The sequence below is a fragment of the Podarcis melisellensis genome (assembly GCF_964234715.1).
Source record: "Podarcis melisellensis genome assembly, chromosome: 4".
In the NCBI taxonomy this organism is placed as follows: Eukaryota; Metazoa; Chordata; class Lepidosauria; order Squamata; family Lacertidae; genus Podarcis; species Podarcis melisellensis.
Genome location: NC_138531.1, coordinates 98,418,218 through 98,441,810, shown reverse-complemented (window position 1 = coordinate 98,441,810; position 23,593 = coordinate 98,418,218). Strand labels below are relative to the sequence as shown.

The 23,593-nt window shown below is 47.3% G+C and overlaps 1 protein-coding gene and 1 long non-coding RNA gene across 2 annotated transcripts in view; one reads left to right on the top strand and one right to left on the bottom strand.

The window, feature by feature from the left end:
- Nucleotides 1-15,781, top strand: part of LOC309369367 — an 84,061-nt gene extending 68,280 nt beyond the window's left edge. The window contains exon 4 of the long non-coding RNA XR_014168044.1: nucleotides 15,767-15,781. This is a non-coding gene — a long non-coding RNA (uncharacterized lncRNA). The remainder of the gene's footprint in view (nucleotides 1-15,766) is intronic.
- Nucleotides 1-23,593, bottom strand: part of CHRDL2 (chordin like 2) — a 45,317-nt gene that overhangs the window by 3,982 nt on the left and 17,742 nt on the right. Inside the window, exons 4-10 of the mRNA XM_081909983.1 lie at nucleotides 22,874-23,019; nucleotides 21,667-21,760; nucleotides 18,775-18,824; nucleotides 15,391-15,559; nucleotides 12,490-12,684; nucleotides 8,376-8,549; nucleotides 2,735-2,827 (exon numbers count right to left, since the gene is read on the bottom strand). Coding sequence (XP_081766109.1) covers nucleotides 2,735-2,827; nucleotides 8,376-8,549; nucleotides 12,490-12,684; nucleotides 15,391-15,559; nucleotides 18,775-18,824; nucleotides 21,667-21,760; nucleotides 22,874-23,019 — 921 coding nt within the window. The remainder of the gene's footprint in view (nucleotides 1-2,734; nucleotides 2,828-8,375; nucleotides 8,550-12,489; nucleotides 12,685-15,390; nucleotides 15,560-18,774; nucleotides 18,825-21,666; nucleotides 21,761-22,873; nucleotides 23,020-23,593) is intronic.

Genomic DNA, 23,593 nt, shown 5'->3' with positions numbered 1-23,593 from the left:
CCCATAAAAGTGCCTGGCTTAAAACCGTCTATCAAAAACTTCACTCTTGCGGCCCATCCCCACAACACCTACTCACGATGGGCCCTACTAAAGCAAACAGTCTTAACTGGTCAACGTCTAAAAGATGTTGAGCATCGGAACAACCTGGCCACTATAAGGAAATTCTGCCCTTGGTATGTTCATTTTCCACCTCTCTGGCCCCATATCTGCACAAACCTATTATCCCAAAATACAGACGTGCTTTTACACCTGTGGTACTCGAGGGTCGATTCCAAAAGATCCCGCCTGAGAAACTTCTTTGCCCCTGTGGAGACGGTAGCATCGAAAACAGCGGCACACGTCCTCCTGTCCTGTACTCTCTACAAAGACCTGAGGAACGAGATCATCACCGCACTCGTACTAAGCATGCCAGGGCGCTCAACCACTGCCACAATGCCCTTTCTTCTATCAGATAACAGCAAAGGTTGCTAGGTTCATAGCAGGGGCAATCAGAATAAGGGCCACTAACTGACGGCTGATTCAGGACTTTAAATTGTGCTCTTATATCCAGTTTTCTGCATATGCTGTAATGTTTTACTGTTGCTATGGCCATTGGCTAATGCGAATAAAGTTTTGTCTTAAGGTGATGTGTTCACACCGGGTAAAGTCTGCAAGGGCAGCTGGTTTGAAGCTTGCCCCACATTCCTTTCCTTTACGGCGCTTTTCAGGTTGGGAAAGTGTTTATTTGGGAACAGAGAATGCGGCAGCTAGACTGGGGACTGGGAGCGGTCGCCAAGACCACATGACACTGGTCTTGAAAGACCTACATTGGCTCCCAGTACGTTTCCGAGCACAATTCAAAGTGTTGGTGCTGACCTTTAAAGCCCTAAACGGCCTCAGTCCAGTATACCGGAAGGAGCGTCTCCACCCCCATCGTTCTGCCTGGACACTGAGGTCCAGCGCCGAGGGCCTTCTGGCGGTTCCCTCATTACGAGAAGCCAAGTTACAGGGAACCAGGCAGAGGGCCTTCTCGGTGGTGGCACCCTCCCTGTGGAACGCCCTCCTGGCAGATGTCAAGGAAATAAACATCTGACTTTTAGAAGACATCTGAAGGCAGCCCTGTTCAGGGAAGCTTTTAATGTTTGATATTTTATCGTGTTTTTAATATTCTGTTGGGAGCTGCCCAAAGCGGCTGGGGAAACCCAGCCAGATGGGTGGGATATAAATAATAAATTATTATTATTTATTATTATTTTTATTTATTATTAGGGCGCCTGGACCATAAAGAAGGCTGATCGCCGAAGAATTGATGCTTTTGAATTATGGTGCTGGAGGAGACTCTTGAGAGTCCCATGGACTGCAAGAAGATCAAACCTCTCCATTCTGAAGGAAATCAGCCCTGAGTGCTCACTGGAAGGACAGATCGTGAAGCTGAGGCTCCAATACTTTGGCCACCTCATGAGAAGAGAAGACTCCCTGGAGAAGACCCTGATGTTGGGAAAGATGGAGGGCACAAGGAGAAGGGGACGGCAGAGGACGAGATGGTTGGATAGTGTCTTCGAAGCTACAAACATGAGTCTGACCAAACTGCGGGAGGCGGTGGAAGACAGAAGTGCCTGGCGTGCTCTGGTCAGGGGGTCACGAAGAGTCGGACACAACTAAACGACTAAACAACAACAACAATTAGGGCGCCAGGCTGACTAAGGCTGCCCTATCATAACATTCCCAGGCATCTTCTCCCCGCCCCCCCCCCCAACCAAAAGACTCTAAACTTTCTCTGGCGTGTTAGTGCTCTGTAGGCCAGGAGTTATTTTCCACTGGGGAGCATTCAAACACACAAGACACACACACCCCAACCTGGAATCTCAGTGGCAGACTTCCACGAGGGCTTTGCCTCGCATGGCATGCTTATTTTTACAAGAAGCCCCCGTTCGATGTTGTTAGCTGTACCAGAAAGTAAAGTGTCTGGGAGGGGTGTGCATTAATCTCAACAGCTAAGAAAGCCAAATGTTTCAAGGCATCTTGTCTTTGAATTTTATTGCATCCCTCTCCCCCCCCCAAAAAAAAACACCCCACCACTGGTCTTGCAATCCTACCTCATCTTTCCTGCTTCAACGCATAGCTGTCAACGTTTCCCTTTTTTTAAGGGAAATTCCCTTATTCCGAATAGGATTCCTTGCAAGAAAAAGGAAAAGTTGACAGCTATGCTTCAACGGAAGGGACGCGGGTGGCGCTGTGGGTTAAACCACAGAGCCTAGGGCTTGCCGATCAGAAGGTCGGCGGTTCGAATCCCTGCGACGGGGTGAGCTCCCGTTGCTCGATCCCTGCTCCTGCCCACCTAGCAGTTCGAAAGCACCTCAAAGTGCAAGTAGATAAATAGGTACCACTCCGGCAGGAAGGTAAACGGCGTTTCCGTGTGCTGCTCTGGTTTGCCAGAAGCAGCTCAGTCATGCTTGCCACATGACCCGGAAGCTGTACGCTGGCTCCCTCGGCCAATAAAGCCAGATGAGTGCTGCAACCCCAGAGTCGGCCACGACTGGACCTAATGGTCAGGGGTCCCTTTACCTTTACGCTTCAACAGAGAGGGGAGGGGGAATTAAATACATTTTTGTAAGTTTGGTTGTTCCTTCCGCTGGAGTTAACAACATTTTTACCAAACCACCACCTCTCTGGGATTCTGTGTTGGCAAAGCCCCAAACAGACCCAATCTGAACCGCCACACCACCTTCGAAAGTTCGGCTTGGGTCAGCCATACCTTCATTTGTCCTGGAAACCAGTCGGAAGTTCTGCACTTCTTGCCGGAACTCTTGTTTCTTCACCTTCTTGATCTGGATCAAATGAAAGATTCCTGCAAAAAACAACCACCAAGAACCAGACACAGATACATAGTTTAGAAAATTATGTGGGATGGAATACATAGATAGCAGTCAAGTACAACATTCCTTGTTTTCCTAGAGTGGACATGCAAGGCGATGTTTGGTCCAGCCAGTCAGAACTTCCTGTTTCCTCCAGGGCTGGGACTTACTTCCTCTTACATGTGATTAGAGGCGGGTGTGACCTGTCCAGGTAACAGAAAAGGAAAAGGCACCCTGCATACTCTCTCCTCTTTGACCTCCTCCATCGTTGGAGCAGCAGCTTTTTAGCTAGAGATGCTTCCAGCCAACAGAGGACAAAGGGACTCTCTCCATATGGGATAGATTCCACATGTATATACTTTGTAACTAAGTCTGCCTTCAGGGATCCATCTGTGAACTGAATGTGTGAGTAAAGTTCTTTTATATATACTTTACACAAGATTGTGGCGTGTCTATTCTTTTAAGAGGGATATAAGGGAAATTACCAGGAACTAAAGGGATGCGGGTGGCGCTGTGGGTTAAACCACAGAGCCTAGGGCTTGCCGATCAGAAGGTTGGCGGTTCAAATCCCCACAACAGGGTGAGCTCCCGTTGTTTGGTCCCTGTTCCTGCCAACCTAGCAGTTCGAAAGCACGTCAAAGTGCAAGTAGATAAATAGGTACCACTCCAGCGGGAAGGTAAACGGCGTTTCCTGAGCTGCTCTGGTTCGCCAGAAGCGGCTTAGTCATGCTGGGCACATGACCCGGAAGCTGTACGCCGGCTCCCTCAGCCAATAAAGTGAGATGAGCGCCGCAACCCCAGAGTCGTCCGTGACTGGACCTAACGGTCAGGGGTCCCTTTACCTTTTTAAGGTAAAGGTACCCCTGCCCGTCAGGGCCAGTCGTGACCGACTCTAGGGTTGCACGCTCATCTCGCTCAAGAGGACAGGAGCCGGCGCTGTCCGCAGACACTTCCGGGTCACGTGGCCAGCGTGACGAAGCTACATCTGGCGAGCCAGCACTAGCGCAGCACACGGAAACGCTGTTTATCTTCCTGCTAGAAAGCGGTCCCTATTTATCTACTTGCACTTATCTACTTGCACCTTTACCTTACCGGGAATCTAATATTGAGAAGCTTAAACAAGCCTGCAACAAGCTAACCGCTGTGCGTTTAAAAGGGGAATGTAAAATTCTGCTAAGTTTTAGAAGTTGCCGCTGGCAAACCACTATGTACAGTGCATGTGCGGCGTCACTACGTACAGATCAAGCATTGTACGTAGCGATGCTGCACATGCACCCTACGTAGCGATGCCCTGCACGGGTGTCACAATGCCTTGCTTCGCCCCTGGCCTGGCACACAGCTTAACACCTCAATGGGCCTCTGGTTAGCCACTGTGAGAACCACATGCTGGACTAGATGGGCCTCAGGCCTGATCCTGCAGCCTCTTCTCATGTTCTTATGCAGACTGAAGTGGCACAGGCCATGCTGCCTTGCCAGGATTCGACCACCTCATTCTGTCACGTGTGTGGACAACTCCCCGGCCTCAGGTATGTCGCTGGAAGCGAACCTAAGAACAGCCTCAAACCATTTCCTTGGAGGTTTTTAAGCAGAGGTGGCCATCAGTCATGGATGCTTCAGCTGAGATCCCTGCATTTCAGGGGGCTGGACTAGATGACCGCTGGAGACCCCCTCCAACAATCCTATGACTCTTTGGCTCTATTGTCGAACCACCTGGAGCTCCGGCCCTGCTGTAACACGGAGCATAAAAGGGACATTTATTTTATTTTGCCCGTTCATCCCTTCTCCTATCTAAGAGAAACCTTCTTCTCCTCTCTGCCCTTCCCTTTTTTTCCACAGCTCTGGCCAAACGTGGTACATATTTCATCCGTCCTGGCAGACACAGCAACTGGGTTTTGGGTTTCTGCTAATCCCCCGACGTTTTGAAACGTGGCTCAAACAGGAAATATAAAAATATTTGTCTGCAGATTTATGCGCCTTTCTGTGCCGCTGCCATTGAGTCAATTGTTTAAAGCGGAGAGGAAAACGGACTGAGGTGCCTTTTTTTCTGAGAGAGAGAGAGAGAGAGAGAGAGAGAGAGAGAGAGAGAGAGAGAGAGGGTGGGCGCCCACATTGAGTCACGGAGGCGAATCCTGCCAAGAGATTTAAGCAGGGGCAATCTGCTAGGCACATAAAAGATCTGGGGCTGCAGCCTCGGGGCACAACTTTGCATGGAATTTGCATATGCTAATTCCCACATACACAATACAGATCCATAATTTGAATGCCACAGAAGGCATGCCAATTGATATTTACATCCAGCCCTTTGCCAGATAGTCTCCTATTAATTGGGGCTCCACCCTGGATTACTTTAGTTCAGGTCCTTCCAATTAACTTCACCACAGATCCTGCTCCAAATAAACTCTGTTCCCCTTCAATTATCACCCCCTGAACAACACCCCACCCGCAACTCTAGATAAAATCATCTTCAATTAGTTTATTTCCTCGTGTAAATATCCTACCCGGTTACTCCCATTCGATCTCCCCAAAATTAATTACCTACTGAGAAACATCTGGGGCACTTAGAAATAAAGGTTTGGGGGTCTGGGCCCTGCTCTGAGAGACCCCTTTCCTGGACTTAAGGAAGCCCCCCCCCCATCCACACAGAGCCAACCTCCATTGCGGAGGGTTGGACTAGATGACGCCTTGAGGGCCCTTCCAACTCTACAATTGTGCGATTCTGTGAAATGGGTCCTCAGACTCGGGGTGGATCCAGAGATGATGATGATAATGAAAATGAAAATGATAATAATTTATTGGCAGAGGGGCTTTGGGATTACATCTCTGCACGAAGGCAGATGTAACCTAAATTAACCCGAGAACTTGAAATGTTTTCCACAGAGAACTTTCAGCGAAAAATAAATAAATTGGGAGAGCCCCCGACACCACCCACTCTTCCGAACACACTGAAATAAAAAAAATTAAGGTCTTATATATATAATAAATGTTCATAAATATACCAAGCAAACACATCAATATATAAACCACCTGTCTGAAGCAGCACAGGAAAACAGCCCTGAAACCCTTTTGACTCCCAAACTGACCAAATGATTTCTCTGCAAGGTTAAAGGAAAATGGAAAAGCCTCCTCATTGTCTTTCCTTTCACAAATCCTGTCTTAAGCGTATGTCTGTGTTTGAATAGGGTGAGCCTGTGACCTGGCTCAGGAACGAAGTATTTGTCATTACAAAAGACTGGCCAGGCTCCCCAGGGTATCCAATCAAGTGACCATTAACAGGTAACCTGCCAGACAGGAGCTAAACAACGCACTCAGATTTCTGTTGTAGACCGCCCTTTCTGTGATGTAGGTATGATGCATCTGGGGGGTGGTCTTGGACTCCAAGGCGGGCAATTTAAAATGTCCATATAAGGGTGGGCACACCTTTGTTCGGGGTCCTCCTCCTTCTGCGTGTGAAGGGGGCACCCTGTTGCAACAGATCAATAAAGATCAGACTTACTAGCTGCTTTGCTTCTCAATATTCTCTGGTTGGCCTCTGTTATTTTCTCCTTCCGATAGGGAAAGGACTCTATACGGGCACTTGGATACCCCATAAGGGGAAAAAGGCAGATTTTGTTTACAACAGAAGCCAGGGTTCGAATCCTCACTCGGCCATGAAGTTCCCTGGGTGGCCTTGAGAGCCTTCTCTCAGCCTGACCTACCTCTGAGGGTTGTTGTTGTTGTGGGGGTTAAGTGAAGAGGGGGAGAAACATGTACGCCACCTGGAGCTCCTTAGGGGGGAAAGATGGGGCACAAATGCAATTAAATAAATGTCATTAAAGAATAATAATAATAAAGGTTCTTTCCCGCTCCCCATGAGACTCCCGCATTGCGGGGCTGGACTAGATGACCCTTGGTGTCCCTTCAAACTCTGTAATTTTATGATCCTATTATCTATGGGCAGGCTTCTTAAAGAGACCTAGGCTGCTCCTCCTTCCTCTGTTTTATCCACACAACAACCCTGTGGGGTAGGCTAGGCCAACGGATAGTGAGACATGGAACGCCCCAGGGAGGGTTCGTGACCAAGCGAGGATTTTCGAACCCTGGTCTCGCTCGCCTTAGCCCAACCACTACACCGCAATGTGGCAGGGGGAGAGGGGCCGGTGCTCCATCAGCCTCCTGTCAAGCCCAGAGGGCTGTGTGGTCTAGCGGTTAGAGTGGCAGGATTGAGGAGTCCTGGGTTCAAATCCTGGCTCGGTCTTGAAGTTCGCCGAGTGACTTTGGAACAATCTCTCACACGGCAACCTTCTGCGCATGATTTTTTGGGGGGCCAATTCATTGGCAAGACCTGAAATTCAGTTCGGCTTGTTCCGCTGCCCAGAATCTTTCCTTCCATATCACTCCTTTTGGGTGGCTCCTCTCCTCTGGCCTCCAGCCTAGGGACCACCCAACGAACGCCGTATAAAACAGGCAACCCCCCTCAACATAGCGCCTCCACCGCTGACAGGTTGTAAGCGATATCACTGGTCAAACATGACAAGGAACTGGGTGACCTGCTCTCTCAGTCCAGAAAGCATTTGTTACTCTGGAAGTATTTATTACCCCCTCCTTCCGAGTAGCTTTGAGTTTGGACTCTCAAGTTGTGAAATATACTCGGAGTCGAGAGTGGATTTCGTGCTCTTTATTCAGCTCATAGTGGTGAGGAGGAATAGAAGTTCCCCCAGAATGTCTGCTTTATATACATTATTTACACAATGGGCCCCACGTGATTGGCTAATTCCGGGATTCACCTGTAGGCCAATCAGGTTGCGGATTCACTTCCACCTGGAGCTGGATTGGGTGGCTCCTGTGGACCAATCAGACTGCTGCATTCTGGACCCTATTGTTCTAGGACCAATCAGACTGCTGCATTTGGAATCCTATTGTTCTAGGACCAATCAGACTGCTGCATTCGGAATCCTATTGTTCTAGGACCAATCAGACTGCTGCATTCGGAATCCTATTGTTCTAGGACCAACCAGACTGCTGCATTAAAGGTGCGGCTTATATTTGGGTCAGATTCTAAGTAAGTAAATCTTACTTCCCAGGTTATTGCCTGATTCTCTATTAAAAGCAACATGATGGGCAGAAACAATAACAACGTGAAAAACTTTATGGAATAATTCAAAACATCAAAACTAACAAACTGAAGTCTCTGAAAGTCCTTAAATGAATCACAGTGCCAGACTTTACCCAGCGGAGAGCAGGCTGTGAAGCTTTGTATAATCAGCAAATGTCCAATTCTGATGTCTATAGCTATTCGAAAAAAGATTGGTTAATGAAGAAATTGCATATCTCTCTATTTACAAGTGTTGAACTAATTGGCTGATGAAGAATTCAATGAAACAGGCTTAAATGGAAAATTAATAATAATTATTATTTAAAAAAGAGAAAACGCTTTGGTTGAAAGACTGTGTATAAGTCCTCGAAATAGATAGATGGAACTCATAATACTGTACTCATTGAAAGCAAGGCCAAAACCCAGCTGCACAAAAGCGAGAGTGCTGCAGGTTCGAAAGAGCTCCTCACCTTTCACGAGCTTCCAGATGTAGATCTCAACATCTTCCGAGGATTCCCGCTCGATTGCAATCTTCCTCAAGTTCTCTTTGGGGTTCTCCGAGGCGGAGGACGGAACAAACATGTAGACGGACACTTGGCATCTGGTGGTATCGACCCCGCTGTCGGTGGGCGCCTCTTTGTCCTCTAAAAGCACACACAAACAGAGACGTCTTTACCACTGGGCGTAGTGGCGCGGTGAGCCAGGGTGCCAAGCCATGGAGGGCGCCAGGCAGAGAGTCCGGGGAAGGGAGAGCGGGGAGGTAAGCGAGGCGGAGCGGGGCCTTGGTGCCTGCGCGCCTCCAGTGCCCGTCACAAGCGGGAACGCTCTGGATGTTTTCCCGCAGTCTCTCCGCCAGCTCCGGAACACACCACCTCCTCGGCTGCGTGGTGTGTGCTTGCATCCCAAGCTCTGCACATAATAAACATGACTCTACCACTGCTCTCCCCGTCCACTCAACCTCCCCCGCGCTTGAGGCTACATGCTGCAACTGCTTCCCCCAGCGCCCCTCCCTCCTTCCCTTGCTTCTCCACTGCCTTGCACGGAGCCTGTTAGAATTCCTGCTCCATGATTGCAGTCATGGGATTGTTGTCTATCACATGACAGTATGCGTTTTGACTCCACAGAGTGGGACGTGAAGGAGACAGGATGTTTGCGTTACTGTGTTCCGTGAAGTGGGACTATTGTCCTTCGTTTCTTTTTCTTTTTTTTGCTAGAGAGAGAGGGAGCCATGTTGCAGTGCGCTGTGCGTGTTTATATGTAAATAAAGTAGATTAGCCAAAATGCTGAGTTGCTGAGGTCTGTCACGCAAGATGCGCAAACTCTGCAGATCCCTAAGTGTGCTGGTTTCTGTTGGCATCGGTCATTGTGATGACTGAAGAAAGCTTATGAAGCTCCTGAACGATCGACCAGGAGGGAGGGAACATGCCAGTCGGGTATGTGTCTCTGCCAGGGTCCTACTCGAGTGTAGGCTGAACTCCTGACAGAACCTGGCTCATCCCGCTGCCCACACCGCCTCTGCACTACCTCATATTGTGATGGGAATTTTGAGGTCTTAGATATATGGTAATGTTCATAAGCGTACCAACAAAGCATGTACATAGATCAGCACAGGAAGACCGACCTGGAACCATTTTGATTCCTAAACTGAGCAAATGTTTTCTTTGCAAGGTCAAAGTGGGAAACCTCCCCATTGTCTCTTTCCTCACAAATCCTGTCTTAAGGGCACATTTAAGATATGAATAGGGTGTGAGCCTGTGACCTGGCCCAGGAACTAAGTATTTATCATTACAAAAGACTGGCCAGGCTCCCCAGGCAATCCAGTCAAGTAACCTGCCAGACAGGAGATAAAAAATGACAGGAGAAAAACAACATTCAAATTTCTATTTTAGACCCCCTTTTCTGTGATGTAGGTATGATGTATCTGGGGGGTGGTCTTAGGTTACACCCCTTCTGTGATGTATGTATGATGTTTCTGGGGGTGGTCTTGATCTACAGGGTGGCAATTTCAAAAGTCTTTATAAGGCCTTGCGTGCCATTGTTCTGGGTCCCTCCTTCCTCCTGCGTGTGAGGGGAGCACCCTGTTGCAACAGATCAATAAAGATCAGGCTTACTAGCTGCTTTGCTTCTCAATATTCTCTGGTTGGTCTCTGTTATTTTCTCCTACCAATAGGGAACCTATGTAAGGATTCTATACGGGCTCTTGGATACCCCATAAGGGGAAAAGGGCAATTTTTGTTTACAACAACATGAACCACGCTAACTTCCCCTGCCCTGTTTCCCCACATAGAGCGCATTGCAGTAGTCCAAGCGGGAGATAACTAGAGCATGCACCACTCTGGCCAGAGAGTCCGCCAAAGCCTCAGGTCATGGCATGACCCCAGTTCCAGGACCCAAATGAGTGACACCCCGCTGGCTCCTTCGCACACCCACACTGAGGTGTCATTTACACTCTTCCCGGTTCCCCCTGCATCATTCCTGTTTTCCAGCCGCCTGCCATGTTTATCTTTGGCCTGCCAAGGGGCTCACAGAGAGACGTAGTCTGGCCCTCAGGGTGTTTCCTTCACCTGCCACTGGTAATGTTCTGTTTTTGCTTGCGGAGTAATTAATAAATTAAGTTTGGGTTTATTGTGTCTAGTCGAGGTTCTTGGACGCCCCAGCCGGCTGTGGCCTCTTCCTTCAGATTTTCTTCCTGGGGCACAGCTATAAATAAGTGGTGTTTAATTCAGAGGTGGCAGCTCTCCATACAAGCAACATGTCCCAAAGTTCATCCATCAGGGAACCCTGTGAAATTTCTCTTGGCAGAGATGTGGGAGCCAGATTTGCACCCAGTGATTTGTAGACTTCACATAACCGTGGTGTATCCTTGCATTAAAGGTAAAGGTAAAGGTAAAGGTAAAGGGACCCCTGACCATTAGGTCCAGTCGTGACCAACTCTGGGGTTGCGGCGCTCATCTCGCTTTATTGGCCAAGGGAGCCGGCGTACAGCTTCCGGGTCATGTGGCCAGCAGGACTAAGCCGCTTCTGGCGAACCAGAGCAGCGCACGGAAACGCCGTTTACCTTCCCATCGGAGTGGTACCGATTTATCTACTTGCACTTTGACATGCTTTCGAACTGCTAGGTTGGCAGGAGCAGGGACCGAGCAACGGGAGCTCACCCCGTCACGGGGATTCAAACCGCTGACCTTCTGATTGGCAAGTCCTAGGCTCCGTGGTTTAACCCACAGCGCCACCCGCGTCCCAACCCTTGCATTGGGATGGGCCAATCCATCCATTTTGTGAACTCCCATATTCTAATTTTTCCCACTTTCCCACTCTCCACATTTCCATTTTTAAAAAAATACTTTTTATTAGTTTTCAATTACAATAATCCAATAATAGCCTCATTATAAAAAGGTAAAGGTAAAGGGAACCCCTGACAGCTAAGTCCAGTTGCGAACGACTCTGGGGTTGCGGTGCTCATCTCGCTTTATTGGCCGAGGGAGCTGACATTTGTCTGCAGACAGTTTTTCTGGGTCATGTGGCCAGCATGACTAAGCCGCTTCTGGCGAAACAAGAGCAGCGCACGGAAATGCTGTTTACCTTCCCGCCGGAGTGGTACCTATTTATCTACTTGCACTTTGAGGTGCTTTCGAACTGCTAGGTTGGCAGGAGCAGGGACTGAGCAACGGGAGCTCACCCCATCACGGGGATTCGAACCGCCAACCTTCCGATCGGCAAGCCCTAGACTCAGTGGTTTAGACCACAGCGCCACCCCCAGCCTCACATTGCGAGAAGTGAGGCTATAGGAAACCAGACAGAGGGCCTTCTCGGTAGTGGCGCCCACCCTGTGGAACGCCCTCCCTTCAGATGTGAAGGGAAAAAGCAGCTATCCTATCTTTAAAAGACATCTGAAGGCAGCCCTGTTCAGGGAAGTTTTTAATATTTAATGCTGTACTGTTTTTAACACTTGATTGGCAGCCGCCCAGAGTGGCTGGGGAAACTCAGCCAGATGGGCGGGGTATAAATAATAAATTATTATTATTATTAATAATAATTATTATTATTATTCTGCATTCCAAGATCTTACAAATTCCAATTAGGCTCCAGTTGAAATAGCAATCCTTTATATCGCAGCTGCAGTTTTAACGACTTCCATTTGTATCGGCACATGAAATGATTTATACACCCACACATTAAGTACTCAAACTCTCTTCTGGTTCTTCCTGTGTGTGGCAATTATTCTGTCTGTAATGTTTCTTCCTGTCCTTGTAATATATGATGTCTATCCATTCTCCCTATTTCCACACCAGTTTGCGATCTGAGTGCAAATTCCTCCTAACGTACACATTTTCGTATTCAGTGTTGCCTAAAATTCACATTTTGGCATGCATATTTCCCCTAGTGATTTGGAAATATATGCATTTCTGTGCACGCCCCGCCTTAGTATTCTTCCTAGTCCTAGAATCCTAGAATTGTAGACTTGGAAGGGACCCCTAAGGTTCATTTAGTCCACCCCCCTTGCAATGCATCTGCCCCCCCCAGTCCTATACAGGAAAGGGGTAATACAAACAAGCATGAAATGCAGTCAGTGTGTCAGTTTATTACCTGGGCAGACTTTACAACATTTTCCTTCCACATTTTCGGGTTCCTCGCAGGGGTACTCCTTGGGGCACGTAATCTTCCGGCAATCCTGGCTCCCATCTTTGCACGTGCACAAGATGCAGGGCAGGAGCACGAAGTGGCGGATTGTGGGGTGCCACACTTCTCCGTGCGAGTAGGTCTTCCCGTTGTACACACAAGCTGGAGAGAGAGAGAGAGAGAGAGAGAGAGAGAGAGAGAGAGAGAGAGAGAAGACCACAGGTGAAAATACAAAAAAATAAAGAGTGCAGTTCAAGTTCAAGCCATTTGAGATGTGTGGGAAAGTTAAGGATAGTAGGAAGGTAAAAGGTAAAGGTGCTGGAGGAGACTCTTGAGAGTCCTTTGGACTGCAAGAAGATCAAACCTCTCCATTCTGAGGGAAATCAGCCCTGAGTGCTCACTGGCAGGACAGATCCTGAAGCTGAGGCTCCAAGACTTTGGCCACCTCAGGAGAAGAGAAGACTCCCTGGAAAAGACCCTGATGTTGGGAAAGATGGAGGGCACAAGGAGAAGGGGACGACAGAGGACGAGATGGTGGGACACTGTTCTTGAAGCTACCAGCATGAATTTGACCAAACTGCAGGAGGCAGTGGAAGACAGGAGGGCCTGGTGTGCTCTGGTCCAGGGGGTCATGAAGAGTCGGGCACAACTAAATGGCTAAAGGTAAAGGACCCCTGAATGGTTAAGTCCAGTCAAAGGCAACTATGGCGTTGCGGCTCTCATCTCACTTTCAGCCCAAGGGAGCTGGCATTTGTCCACAGACAGCTTTCCAGGTTATGTGACCAGCAGGACTAAACCGCTTCTGGTACAATGGGACACTGTGATGGAAACCAGAGCGCACGGAAACACCGTTTACCTTCCCGCCGCAGCAGTACCTATTTATCTACTTGCACTGGCATGCTTTCGAACTGCTAGGTTGCAGAAGCTGGGACTGAGCAACGGGAGCTCACTCTGTTGTGGGGATTTGAACCGTTTTGAATTACAAGATTGATTCCTTTTCGAGGTGGAACCGGCACCCATAACAGGGCCAGTTCCTTTGATCGAAACAATCAAGAAAGCATGTACAGTGGTATCTTGGGTTAAGAACTTAATTCGTTCCGGAGGTCTGTTCTTAACCTGAAACTGTTCTTAACCTGAAGCACAACTTTAGCTAATGGGGCCTCCTGCTGCCGCCGCGCCACCGGAGCCCGATTTCCGTTCTTATCCTGAAGCAAAGTTCTTAACCCGAGGTACTATTTCTGGGTTAGCGGAGTCTGTAACCTGAAGCGTCTGTAACCTGAAGCGTATGTTACCTGAGGTACCACTGTACTACGTAAGGCGCTCTCGCAAGCAAACTGGTCCCAAGTTGTTAAGGGCTTTGTAAGATAAAGTGCCCCTGGACGGTTAAGTCCAGTCGCAGACCACTCTGGGGTTGCAGTGCTCATCTCGCTTTCAGGCCGAGGGAGCCAGCGTTTGTCCACAGACAGCTTTTCGGGTCATGTGGCCAGCAAGACTAAACCGCTTCTGGCACAATGGGACACTGTGATGGAAACCAGAGCGCACGGAAACACTGTTTACCTTCCCGCCGCAGCAGTACCTATTTATCTACTTGCACTGGCATGCTTTCGAACTGCTAGGTTGGCAGAAGCTGGGACTGAGCAACGGGAGCTCACTCTGTTGTGGGGATTTGAACCGCCGACCTTCCAATCAGCAAGCCCAGGAGCCTCAGTGGTTTAGACTACAGTGCCACCCATGTCCTTAAGGATAGTAGGAAAGGATATATTGAATAAGTATTATCCCTCCTTCTCTCACGCTAGTGATATAGCAGAGCAGATTCCTGTAGCTGGAAGCTAGTTTGCAGATTTGTCTGAATCTCTTAGTTAAGATTATTTCCTGGTGCCCCCTTTAATCCTTCCTAAAAGAATAAAGACATAAGAGTCTTTCTGAGTAAAATGTAAAGAAACTGAAGGAACGTTCTTTCACCTCTGGTGGACCTGCCCTAGAGTTAAGGCTTTCTGGGAAATGATATATAATGAGTTGAAAAAGGTATTTAAGTATACCTTCCCTAAGAAACCAGAGGCCTTTCTTTTAGGCATCGTCGGCCAGAGGGTGTTAAAGAAGGACCGAACATTTTTTATGTATGCAACAACAGCAGCAAGGATACTTGTCACCAAGCACTGGAAAACTCAAGATTTGCCCACACTGGAAGAATGGCAGATGCAACTGATAGACTATATGGAACTAGCAGAAATGACTGGCAGAATCCGAGACCTGGGAGAAAAGGCAGTGGAGGAGGACTGGAAGAAATTCAAGGACTATTTACAAAAATATTGTAAATTGTATGAGTGTTAAGAAAGATGTAAGATTATAAATAATATGGCACCATTAAGTTAGTTGAAAGGAATATGAAGATAAGTGAAAATATAAGAAAAGATAAATTTTGGATAAATATTATGCTAAAATTAAGCTTTTAAGGTTTGGGTAAAAATATCTAAAATTAGGGACACAATATTGGAAAATTATAAAATAAGAATTGAAACAAGGTGATAAATTGCTGGGTAAAGTTTGATAAACTTGGAACGCAGGATCGAGAGATGCGAGGAAGTCCAAAGAAGCGAAGAAAATATGGCTATTGTAATGTTATATGTTATTTTGTGTGTTTTTTCTATTGTATTAAGAAAATCTTTAATAAAAATCTTTTTTTTAAAAAAGAGTCTTTCTGAGTAAAGTAACAAGAAGTTTACTCCCATTTCAGTTCACGATTTGGTGCCTGAAAGGCAGGCTTTTTACTTAGTGATTACATAAAGAAACTGTGAGTTCATCTCATAGGGAGACTGAACTCACGCGCTGCTGGCTGCGCATCGCAGTGTTCACCTGAACTGACGTTACCTTTTTTGTTCTGCTCCTTCAGGATGATTCTGACCGTCGTTCCGCCGCTCCCCACTTTCTGCTTGATGCTCTTGGGGATCAGTTCCAGCGAGGCCCCCGTCGGGGGATCAACTGCTCCGGCAGATCCTCTGCTCCCAGCGCCCACCGCGCAGTGGTAACGGGGGTGCCTCTGTGGAGCCAGACAACATGGAAATATGCCCAGTCAATTCAGCAGGAGATCTCATTGCACGGGGTCAGGCTGGATGACCCTCAGGGGTCTCTGCCAACTCTGATTCTAGTCTCATTCAGTTAAAGGTTCTTTAGAGTTACAGGGGACTAACAGGGGGGCAATGAAAGCGGATTCTGAGAGCCCTTACGGAGGCAAACAGATTTCAAGGTATAGCTATCAGCTTTTCCCTTTTCTTGCGCTGAATCCTATTCAGAATAAGGGAATTTCCCTTAAAAAAAGGAAAACATTGACAGCTATGTTTCAGGGTTGGGAGGATAAAGATCCACCACCTGTCACTCGGTGGTCTGAAGATCTCGCTGACCTTTCTACATTTGAAAGTACAGTACAGTGGTACCTTAGTTCTCAAACACTTTGGTACTCAGACAACTTGGAAGCCAAGCACTGCAAACCCAGAAGTAAGTGTTCCAGTTTGCGAAGCTTTTTCGGAAGCCGAACATGCTCTGTTTTGAGTGTTATGCTTCCAATTTGAGTGCCACACTTCCGTTTTGAGTGTTATGCTGAGGTCCGTTTGTTTTTGCAATATATTTTGCCTCTTTGCGGCTCTTTTTCTTTCTTTTTTTTTTGTGACTGTGTGGAAGTTCAGCTACTGATTGATTGATTGATTGTGTGACTGAAGTACCGTATTTTTCGCCCTATAGGACGCACCGTCCCATAAGGCGCACCTAGTTTTTTTGGGGGGAAATAAAGGGGAAAAAATTATTTTCCCCCCCAGGCGCGGGGCTGGGGCGGGGGCGGCCCGCCGGAGCTTCCCCTGACCCCAGCCCCCAAACAGGCAGCTCTCTGCAAGCCGTGGGAGCCCAGGGCTGGCTCCCGCCGCTTGCGGAGAAGTCCGCGAAGCCTGGACGTGCTGAGCTCAGCGTGCACAGGCTTCCGCATGCAGGCACCTCTCCACAAGCGGCGGGAGCGCTCTCCCCACTTGCGGAGAGGTCCGCAAAGCCTGGATGTGCTGAGCTCAGCGCGCGCAGGCTTCGGCATGCAGGCACCTCTCCGCAAGCGGCGGGAGCGAGAGGGGTCTGTGCGCACCGACCCCTCTCGCTCTCCAGGCTTCAGCGAAAGCCTGCATTCGCCCCATAGGACGCACACACATTTCCCCTTCATTTTTTGAGGGGGAAAAGTGCGTCCTATAGGGCGAAAAATACGGTACGTTGTTTATTGCTTTCATTTCATGGATCAATGGTCTCGTTAGCTAGCGAAATCCTAGGGGTTGTTTTTAAAAGTCTAGGACGGATCAGTCCATTTTGCATTACTTTCTATGGGAAAGCGCGCCTTGGTTTTGGAACACTTTTGGTTTTGGAACGGACTTGCGGAACAGATCAAATTTGAGAACCAAGGTACCACTGTATACCTTCCAATCATCAATCTCATTCGGATAGCTATTGTGATATATGGGCTGCCTATACTGATATATATTTTTAGATTGGGATTAATGGATCGTTGTGGATGTAGGCCAAAGTTCTTTCTTTCTTTCTCTTCCGTTTGCAATTAAAAATACATAAATAAATGGGACGGTGCTAGAAATCAGTTGAACAGAAAACTAAGCAGAACCTCCTGGATCAGACCAATGGCCCATCTACTCCAGCATCCTTTTTATTTATTTATTTATAATTTTTTATTGGAAATTTTATTTACAACATAACATAAAACCCCCCACCCATCCAATACAGAAATCTACCCTCATTAAACATGAGCATACAGTGAGCATAACATATAGCAATACAAACCACCAAATAAAAGACTTCCTTTATCCTGCATCTGGCCTCCTTATTTACTTCCTATAAACTGTTTCTTTTATGAATAATTATTGAGATTTTTCTAATTATAACTTAAATATCCACAAAGTCTCCTGCAGACATTAATCGAAACAAGTCCGGGTATGCATTTTAGGGGACTGTTTTGTGAAGTGTTCTCTGCATTTTCCCCATGCTTTTTGAAACTCTTGTCTAGTGTGATCTCTCATGGCCTCTGTTAATCTAGCCGTTTCAAGATACTCTAACAGTTTATCCTGCCATTCTGTTTTTGTTGGCACAGTTTCTTTTTCCCAGTTTTTAGCAATTAGGATCCTTGCCGCTCCTGTGGCATAAAGGAATATTTTCTGATCTTCTCTTGCTATACCTGTGTCCGTTATCCCTAATAGAAAAGCTTCTGTATTTTCCATAAAGTTATACTTAAATTTTTTTTAAGCTCGTCATATACTATGTTCCAGAAGCTTTTGATTTTTTCCACAGGTCCACCAAACATGTATAAGTGTCCCCTCTGTTTTACCACACCTCCGGCACAGATTTGTTTTTGTCTTATAAAGGTAAAGGTAAAGGGACCCCTGACCATTAGGTCCAGTCGTGACCGACTCTGGGGTTGCGGCGCTCATCTTGCTTTACTGGCTGATCCGGGTCATCTGGCCAGCATGACTAAGCCGCTTCTGGCAAACCAGAGCAGCACATGGAAATGCCATTTACTTCCCGCCGGAGCGGTACCTATTTATCTACTTGCACTTTGATGTGCTTTCAAACTGCTAGGTTGGCAGGGGCAGGGACCAAGCAACGGGCGCTCACCCCGTCGTGGGGATTCAAACCACCGACCTTCTGATCGGCAAGTCCTAGGCTCTGTGGTTTAACCTACAGCACCACCCGCATCCTTTACATTTTAGCTATTTTGGTAGGTGTTAAGTACCCTCTATAAAACATCTTGATTAGGTTTTCCCTCAATACTTCACAGGCTGTAAATTTCCAGTTCTTTCTCCATCCTCTTTTAAAGCCATCCAGATTGGTGGCCATTGCTGCCTCATGTGGCAAGGAGTTCCATAGTTCGATTGCGCGCTGTGTGAAGAAATCCTTTCTTTTATCTGCCCTGAATCTTCCCAAATGCAGCTTCAATTTCAATATTATGAGAGGGATGCTTCAGCTGGAATCCCTGCCTTGTAGAGACTAGATGGCTCCCTTCCAACTCTATAATTCTATGAATCTATTAAAAAACTATAAATCTATTTTAAAAAAAACACCTCTATCCACTTTCTCTATGTCACCTTTTATTACGGCAAATTCTTAGAACCTGTAACGTTTATTGCACATGAGGCGACCTGCTAGTGAGCGATGTCAGAAGAACATGCCTCTTAATGAATTGTGTATTTTAAAGAAATAAAAACTGAAAGCTTTACTTACGACGCCTCTGTTTAATTGGGGCTCTTCTATCAACCTCTCAAAGGAATTATCTGCAGAGAGAAAAGAAAAAGCATAGATCTAGGTGGGAGCTTCACATAGTAGGCATACATCTTGGTCGATCAGTTTAGCTTGTCCTGTTTATTCATTCAGATTCCTAAGAAGACCAAAACATTATTTGAGTGGTGGTGCCCCTTTGTAACACACTCACTATATTTTGTCCAGTTGAACCCTTTTCTCTCCAGGATCAAGTAAAGTGAAAAACTGGATCTGCAGCTTTAAGGAGAGGGCCACTGAGCACAGCACGGACTGGCTAGTGCCTGTGAATTCACGCACCCATTTTTCACTTATTGGCCTGAAAGCACTATTATGGTCCTTTTTAAATTCATCGAGTTTTCTTTCTTGTCTTTGTTTGAAAGATAGCAAATGAATGCTTCCATCTGAAATGTTTTACGTGTAGTTCTTTAAGAAGCGATTGCTGCATTTCAAATTTGAACGTTACATGTGCATAGAGTTAAGCCGGCTGAAAGTTAACTTTCAAATTGTGAGGGCAGCAAATTTCTGGGATCTCTGGGCTTAACAGGAGCACCCCGAGGTGAAATGCAGTCGACCACAAACACCCCTCCGTCATGACACCCTATTGCCCTCCACTCCCAAGGAAGTAACTATTCACTATATCAAACAGAGGGAGAAAGAAACTTCTTAAGGGAGAGAACTTGAAGAAACATTAGAGCATGGGTAGGCAAACTAAGGCCCAGGGGCCGGATCCAGCCCAATCGCCTTCTAAATCTGGCCTGCGGATGGTCCGGGACTCCAGATGTTTGGGACTACAATTCCCATTATCCCTGACCACTGGTCCTGTTAGCTAGGGATCATGGGAGTTGTAGGCCAAAACATCTGGAGGGCCGGAGTTTGCCTATGCCTGCTCTAGCCCACGGGTAGGGAACCTAAGGCCCCGGGGGCTGGATCCGGCCCAATCACCCTCTAAATCCGCCCTGCGGACGGTCTGGGAATCAGCGTGTTTTTACATGAGTAGAATATGTCCTTTTATTCAAAATGCATCTCTGGGTTTATTTGTGGGGCCTGCCTGGTGTTTTTGCATAAGTAGAATGTGTGATTTTATTTAAAATGCATCTCTGGGTTATTTGTGGGGCATAGGAATTCGTTCATTTTTCCCCCTCCCAACTTTTCCCTTGTCTTGTGAGGAATCCTATTCAGAATAAGGGAATTTCCCTTAAAAAAGGGAAACGTTGACAGCTATGCCCCTGCCATAGAATCCCTACTTCCACCACCCTATATAACCAAATGCAAGGAGTTCAGATGGGATGGGGAGAGGCAGGGCCGGCCCTTCCAGGAGGCAGAGCAAGGCAGCTGCCTCAGGCGGTAAATTCGGGTGGTGTTGGAATGCAGCTAGGAATGGGGGCCACATGGTCTGCCCTGCAGCCCCCAAACTAGCCTGCTGCCCTTAAGTTCTGCCTCAGGCAGCAAAACAGCTCCAGTTGCTCCAGGGTAGAGGAAAAATCATCTTCCTCTAGGAGGAGAACAAAGAGGCTTGAGATTGGCGCTAGAAAAACAACCAATTCCTACAAACGTTTTCAAATGTTTACAGTTTTCTTTCATGTAAAATATAAATTTGCTCCAGTCCTTTTGAAACAGTTCGTCTCGCCGATTCCGGATCTTCCCCGACAGCTTTGCCAACTCTACGTATTCCACCATCTTTAACTGCCAACGTAGGAAGTTCCTGCTGCTTCCATTTCTGGGCCAGAAGTATCCTTGCAGCCGTTGTGGAATACACAAACAAATTTACATCTTTTTCCTGAATTTCCTCTCCAATTAAACCTAACAAAAATGCCTCTGGTTTTTTTTATTGAAATTATATTTTAAAACCTTTCTTTAATTCATTACATATTATATCGCAGAAGGCTTTGACCTTAGTGCAAACGTTTGTAGGTTTGAGTTGAAATATTTTGTAATGTTAAAATAAGGAGCCGTTTTACATATAATGAGGTGAAATGTTAAAAGAAGGTATAAGGTAAAAAATGAGGTGAAATGTTAAAAGAAGATAGAAGGTAAAAAAAGTGGTTATAGAAACGCTAAGAATTTACCATACTTAAAGATGTTTGGAAATCAGAAAGAGGGAGGGAGGTTGATGCTCTGTTTGAGCAATGCTTAACGTTATAAAAGGTAAAGGGACCCCTGACTGTTAGGCCCAGTCGTGGCTGACTCTGGGGTTGCAGCGCTCATCTTGCTTTATTGGCCAAGGGAGGCGGCATACAGCTTCCGGGTCATGTGGCCCGCATGACTAAGCCGCTTCTGGCAAACCAGAGCAGCGCACGGAAATGCCGTTTACCTTCCCGCTAAAGTTATACCTGTTTATCTACTTGCACTGGTGTGCTTTCGAACTGCTAGGTTGGCAGGAGCAGGGACCGAGCAACGGGAGCTCACCCCATTGCGGGGATTCGAACCGCCGACCTTCTGATCGGCAAGTCCTAGGCTCTGTGGTTTAACCCACAGTGCCACCCGCATCCCAGATCAACGTTACGGATTTATGTAATAAAACGTGACTAAATATGGATGGTGTTCTCGAAGCTACCAGCATGAGTTTGACCAAACTGCGGGAGGCAGTGGAAGACAGGAGTGCCTGGCGTGCTCTGGTCCAGGGGGTCACGAAGAGTCGGACACAACTAAACGACTAAAGAACAACAAATATGGAAAACTCAACAAAAATTATTATGAAAAAAAGAAAAACAACCAATTCCTACACGTCAGCCCAGGAAATGTTAACAAAGGGCAGTGTTTGGCGGCAGACAAGATCTCTGGCTGCATTTCCCACCCCTCCAAAGGTCCATGTTGTGGGAGCGAGGGATTCGGCGAGGATCATGGTTCTTACATTACCTCTGCAGACTTGGCAGCAGGAGCCTGGCATGGTTTCGGGAGAAGCACAAAGCACCTCTGGGCAGGTCACCAGGCCGCAGTAAATGTGGCCTTCCTGAGAAAAACACAACAAATCCAGACACTTTGTCAATAGCATCACCTCCCCACTGGATGTGTTTTCAGGTAGCTAGCGTTTCCAAGCCGTCTTCAAGGGCAGGCCCGGCTACATCACATTGCAGTAGTCTAACCATCCGTTTCCCCAGAGCTTGTGTCCAGCTTCTGACTGAAAAGGCTCCTGCCTGTACACTCCTGCCTTCCCAATAATAATCATATCATAATAATTTATTATTTCTACCCTGCGCATCTAGCTGGGTTTCCAAGGTAAGGCGGATCAAATCTATGCTTCCAGGTGCCATAAGAAAGCTGCAGAGATAGTGCAGGATAGTGCGCACCCCAGAAATGATCTCTTCCAGCTTCTGCCTTCTGGAAGAAGGTCCAGGGTTATAAAGACCAGGACTTGCCACCTGAGAAACAGTTTCCATCCAAATGCGATTTTGGTTTTAAACGCAGTGTAAGGAGTCTCTCTCCTGCCAACCTAGCAGTTTGAAAGCACGTCAAGTGCAAGTAGATAAATAGGTACCGCTCCAGCAGGAAGGTAAATGGCATTTCTGTGCGCTGCTCTGGTTCGCCAGAAGCGGCTTAGTCATGGTGGCCACATGGCCCGGAAGCTGCCCACCGGCTCCCTCGGCCAATAAAGCAAGATGAGCGCCGCAACCCCAGAGTCGGCCACGACTGGACCTAATGGTCAGCGGTCCCTTTACCTTTGAGGTAGTCTCTATGGGAGTATATTGTATTTTAAAATGGGGCATCAGAGTTTTTAGGGGGCTAACCAGGCTGGGATAGCAGGCTTGTTGGTTTTGAATGCCTGATGTAGATTTTTTCAATTTCATTGTTCTGTATGGAACAATGACAATAAAGATTATCGTATACCCACCAGGCCCCTACCCTGATGTTAGTGTGTGCTAAGCAAATGCTTTCTTTCGTTTTCCCCTGGGCCTGTTGTCATATATTGCAGCTCCTCAATTTTGATACATGCTTGGGTTGCCCCTCTCTTCTGTCCTGTTCCGTGAGATTTGATCATTTGGGTTTCCCTCTTCCGAACCTTTCCCAACTCCTCAACATCCGTTTTGGGGCGAGGCGACCAGAACGGCCCTCCGAAGCTACTTACCGAGCAACTGCACTGGGTGCACTGGTTTGTCTGCCTGGAAGGGAAGAGCTCGTTGTGGGTGAAGATGTCGCCATGCCGGTAGGCCGTGCCGTTGTAGCGGCAGGAGGAATTGGCTGGCGTCTGGACTCCAGGCGGGGTGAGCAGCTCTGCGGAGGAAGAAGAAGACACAATTGAGGACATTTTCTCTCCCTACATCCCCCTGCGATGATTTTTCCAGGAGTGGCCAGCCGTGGCAAAACACATGTAATGATCTCTGGCAGGCAAGCAAGCCCCAGTAAGAAATAATAACCCTCTGGCAATTTTATGTACTGTGGTACCTTGGTTCTCAAACTTAATCCATTCGGGAAGTCCGTTCCAAAACCAAAGCGTTCCAAAACCAAGGCGTGCTTTCCCATAGAAAGTAATGCAAAACGGATTAATCCGTTCCAGACTTTTAAAAACAACCCCTAAAGCAGCAATTTAACTTGCAGCGAGGTTGAGAGGGGAGTCTTGTTGTCTGGGCAGCCCCAGATAGGTCACTTTGGTGCCGCTAACACAAACCAAGATGGCTTTACACACTGAAATATACTCGGAGTCGAGAGTGGATTTCATGCTCTTTATTCAGCTCATAGTGGTGAGGAGGAATGGAAGTTCCCCCAGAATGTCTGCCTTATATACATTATTTACACAATGGGCCCCACGTGATTGGCTAATTCCGGGATTCACCTGTAGGCCAATCAG